Source organism: Mixophyes fleayi, chromosome 2 (assembly GCF_038048845.1).
Source record: "Mixophyes fleayi isolate aMixFle1 chromosome 2, aMixFle1.hap1, whole genome shotgun sequence".
Taxonomy (NCBI): Eukaryota; Metazoa; Chordata; class Amphibia; order Anura; family Limnodynastidae; genus Mixophyes; species Mixophyes fleayi.
This window is the reverse complement of record NC_134403.1, coordinates 2233574-2238451: the sequence shown is the minus strand read 5'-3', so window position 1 is coordinate 2238451 and position 4878 is coordinate 2233574. Positions and strand designations below refer to the sequence as shown.

The 4878-nt window shown below is 39.6% G+C and overlaps 1 protein-coding gene across 1 annotated transcript; it reads left to right on the top strand.

The window, feature by feature from the left end:
- The first annotated feature begins 365 nt into the window (after positions 1 to 365).
- Positions 366 to 1313, top strand: LOC142141397 (olfactory receptor 4E2-like). The gene has a single exon (XM_075199839.1). It carries the CDS (start codon positions 366 to 368, stop codon positions 1311 to 1313), a length of 948 nt encoding a protein of 315 aa, XP_075055940.1.
- The last annotated feature ends 3565 nt before the right edge of the window (positions 1314 to 4878 follow it).

Sequence of the window (4878 nt, the reverse complement as noted above, 5' to 3'; positions counted from 1 at the left end):
CAGTGTTACATTCAGCACTATAGGACACATAGAGTTACAGTATTTACTGACATCACAGGGGAAGGATGAGGCTCAGGGTCACCCTTACATCATAATAACAAACTGGGAAATCTTTATTTACTATTCCAGAATTTAACCCATTAATTTATTATGATATAATTTACTTTGTATACACTAGAAAACTATGTAATTGATATTGTATTTTATGCTGTATATCAATTAAAAAAATACTTTTTCAGGTCACAAACCAAAGCTGTGGAGACGATTTCGAGAAAAACAAAAAACCTTTTCATTTATATTTTCCATTACACAGGGTCCTCTGTTTTATCTCCACCAAATCTCTGATTTGAATAGAAAGAAACTAGATGGAACAGACCATCAATATCAGCATCAGATTGGTTCTCCTGGGACTTGTAGAGATGGAGGAATTAAAATATTTATACTGTGCCCTTTCTATCATTACATATTTATTTATTATGCTTTTGAGTATTATTATTATATTTGTGGTTTTGATGGAGCCAAGTCTACATGAACCTATGTACATTCTCATAAGTAATCTCATCCTCAATGGAATTTTTGGCAGTTCCACATTTTTCCCGAAGCTGATAGGTGACCTGATCACATCTTCTAAGACCATCTCTTATGGTAGTTGTATCACTCAGGCTTTGTGCGTTACACTCTTTGCTATTTTTGAAATGAGCACTTTTACCATCATGGCCTATGACCGATATCTGGCCGTCTGTCACCCTCTGCACTATGTCACCTTGATGACAAACAAGATGGTTATAAATCTCATTATTGGCTCTTGGGTCACAGCCTTCATAGGTGTCCTCATAGGTATTCTGCTAACTTGGACACTTCCTCTTTGTGGGAATAAAATCAACAATAATTTTTGTGAAAATATGTCCCTCATTAATCTGTCCTGTTCCCCTTCTTCTCTCAGTAACATCTATTCAGCTGTCGGGCTTTTCACCTACTTAATTGTTACCATTTTAGTCACTACTTTTTCCTACTTGAAGATATTTGGTGTCTGTCTGAGGGTCTCAAAAGAGTCACGTCAGAAAGCCGTCCACACCTTGGTGACCCATTTACTCAACTTCTCTGTCTTTTTATTAGGAGTTTTGTTTATAGCAATCAGATACAGACTGGGTAGTATTAACCTCCCTATTATGGTTCATGTTCTCCTGTCTGTTACTGGGTTGGTTGTCCCACCACTATGTAACCCCCTGATATACGGGATGCGGACACATGCCCTGAAGATAAAAGTCATTTATCATACCCAGAACATAATTGGGATTAAACGGCAACTGTGATCTTCATCCACAACTGTAATAATTGTGGGTAACATAGCTGCAGTATCAGTTTATAGCATCAGTTATAATATTACCTGCTTTGTTCCAGAGGAGGTCGCAGTAACAGCAGTCTGTATATGGTCACAGCATTGTAAGGATAGAATATCTGTCCTGCAGCTACTTTGGCCAAATAAAACCATTTACAGTTGTCCTGGAATTAATCCCTCAAAATTGGAAAATCTAATTAAAGGGGAAGGTCACCTTCACAGATTTTTTATGCCCAGACTGTTTATTCATCATTGTTGCCCTTTGATATACATGGATACAGTGTACACATTGTATAGATTGTTGCCCTCTGATAGACATGGATACACTTGTATACAGTGTACACATTGTATAGATTGTTGCCCTCTGATAGACATGGATACACTTGTATACATTGTACACACCTGAGTTTATCTGTTGGTCAACAAACAATAATAAACAAAGATGCTTGGAGGATAGAGCTCCCCTTTATATCTGTACTGCGGTGTGATAGATAATCTGCTTCCTGAGTCAGCATCTGACATGGTGCCCGTCTCTTCTCTTACACAAACTTCCATAACATTTACATATGATTCGTGTACCCTATAATACACACTTATTGTCACTGTAATCATTTTATATTTGCCAAGAACATAGAAATCACTGATTCAGAATCTTGGTGCAAAAACATTTCAATGTGTAAAATAAATTCTTTACATTTGCTGACCAGTAAAACCTGCTATATACGATGGCTGCCTCAGCGGTCCTCTATGTAGGGGCACAAATAGCAACGGAATGGACCTCAAATAGATAAATACAAAGTCTGAGCAAAGACATTGCACAGATGCCTGTACTCTGATAAAGTGTAACACTATGGAATCAACTATACACGGAACAGAAAGTTGTAAAAAACAGAATGAAAAAAAATCATTTATTGCAAAATGGAGGAATCACAGGTTTATTTTCAAATGTGTTTCAGTAACTTTTATGCAGCTTGCTACAATTTATGGAGAAACATCTTGTCCAGAAAAACTCGAATCCTAAGTATTCTGGATAAAATCCCTCTTTACCCATAATGGGAACCAACTGTATAATCAGTTTCTGGGCTGTTTTTCGCCTACGGGGTAAATGTATCAAGCTGCGTGTTTGAAAAGTGGAGATGTTGCCTATAGCAACCAATCAGATTCTAGTTATCATTTATTTATTATATTATTCAAAATGACAACTAGAATCTGATTGGTTGCTATAGGCAACATCTCCACTTTTTGAAACCTGCAGCTTGATACATTTACCCTGTAGATCGCATTTGTCTGATATCTCCATTGTACAGAACTTTTCTGTCAATATCTCAGCTATAAACAATAATATCTTTATTATATTTTGATTATCTCATGTAGTTAACATAAACAACATTTCTATTAAATCTATGTTTAAAAAATATGTGCTATAAAAGTCTTTGTCATAAGTGATACATATTGTTACTTTTCATTGTCTCACATGGCAATATATACAGCTATATATAGGTAGGTGACCAGCGAAAAACCATTATGTAGAATGAAATCAAATATTACAATATTAATAGAAATAGAAATAGAACAGAATAAAAAATAATTGCTGCAAATGTAAAAAAAAAAGGAAATAATCGCCACGTGGTGATAATTTAATACATAAAGACATAATTACAGAGTGCTCTTCCTTCAGTCACTGTGAGGAGCACTGCCATAGAGGGTGAAGGGTTAAGATAGAAGTAAGGTAAACGGATAATGTCATACACACAGACATGATCACAGAGTAATTCATCTTCTTACAGTTACTGTGAGGAGAGCTGCCAGAAATGTAAATGTTGTAAGGAATAGGTAATATCACAAACACGGACATAAACTACAGAGTCCCTTCGTCACCAGTTACTGTCTGGAGCACTGAAAAAGTAAAAGACAGGAAAATCATATACACATAAGAGATCCTCGAGCACCTCCTCCCACTGAATTCACTGTAAAAACACTGCGACACAAGGTACTGTCGAAGTCAGCTAATTGGATAAGGTCATTTCAATTAATATCTAGCAAACTTGGTTGTCTTTGTCTGAAATTATGCGTAGAGCACGCTACGGTGTGGAGAAGCATATCCAGCCGCAACACGTGGCAATAACAGGTTTTACCCTTTTACACATATTCACAGGAATATACACATTTATAATTAGTACACATTAATTGTAGTTGCAACACATAGTTAAATATGTCGAAATGTAGTAGAATTTATGTTTAATATTATAGGTTATATACATGTTAGTGAAATCAAGAGTTTAGGTTGCAGGAAATATGTCATAAAAATCGGAGTGCCTCCCCTGGAGAGCTGACCCCCACCTTTGGATATTTTGGTTTGAACTGGCCTATGACCTGCAGTACACTGGACCTTTGTCACGGTCACTAAGAGTCTTAATCCAGAATTTGCCAGATGTAGCTTTACTCACCAGAGACGCGGAGTCTAACACAGTGGCTGGTCTTCTCCAGGAACTCCCGCAAGGAAGTCTAAGTTTTAGTGGCTACCACTGTGTAGGTCGCAGCCCCCTGGAGAGTAGGGTAAATAGATGGATACAGCTATACACAATGAGAGCAAGGACCCCCTTGCGCTAGATTGAAGGAGGAATGCCAGAAGATAGATAGTCTCTGAATAGTAGGAATAGTAATGACACAACAGAATGATGCCCAGTAGTACTTGGGAATGATATGTTCCGAAGTGCCTAGAATGCAGGTAAACTGTAACAGACGGATACTTCACCACTAAAGGCAAGACTATACGGGCAGCCAAGCAGGGAAGTCAGCGACTAGCAGGTATTACTACAGATGCAAGTAGAACTTAGTCCCGGTAATAGCTAATATACAATATAGCGGGGAGTGGTTTGCGACTGACAGGTATTACCACTGGCGTGGAGTAGAGACTTGTCCAGGTGCAGGTAAGATATGAGGTAGCATGGAGCGGTCTGCGGCTGACAGGTATTACCACTGGCATGGAGTAGAGACTTGTCCAGGTGCAGATAAGATACGAGGTAGCGTGGAGAGATCTGCGGCTGGCAAGTATTACCACTGGCGTGGAGTAGAGACTTGTCCAGGTGCAGGTAAGATACGAGGTAGCGTGGAGCGGTCTGCGACTGACAGGTATTACCACTGGCGTGGAGTAGAGACTTGTCCAGGTGCAGGTAAGATACGAGGTAGCATGGAGCGGTCTGCGGCTGACAGGTATTACCACTGGCATGGAGTAGAGACTTGTCCAGGTGCAGATAAGATACGAGGTAGCGTGGAGAGATCTGCGGCTGGCAAGTATTACCACTGGCGTGGAGTAGAGACTTGTCCAGGTGCAGGTAAGATACGAGGTAGCGTGGAGCGGTCTGCGGTTGACAGGTATTACCACTGGCATGGAGTAGAGACTTGTCCAGGTGCAGATAAGATGCGAGGTAGCGTGGAGCGGTCTCCGGCTGACAGTGTCACAGGCACTAGGAGTCTTTGCCCAGGATATCACCAGATGTAGTCTTACCAGAGTAGTGTATACACACAGTGGTCCTCTG

Bases quoted from the DNA above. Each gene is read 5' to 3' on its own strand.
- LOC142141397 (XM_075199839.1), top strand. From the start codon at position 366: ATGGAACAGACCATCAATATCAGCATCAGATTGGTTCTCCTGGGACTT.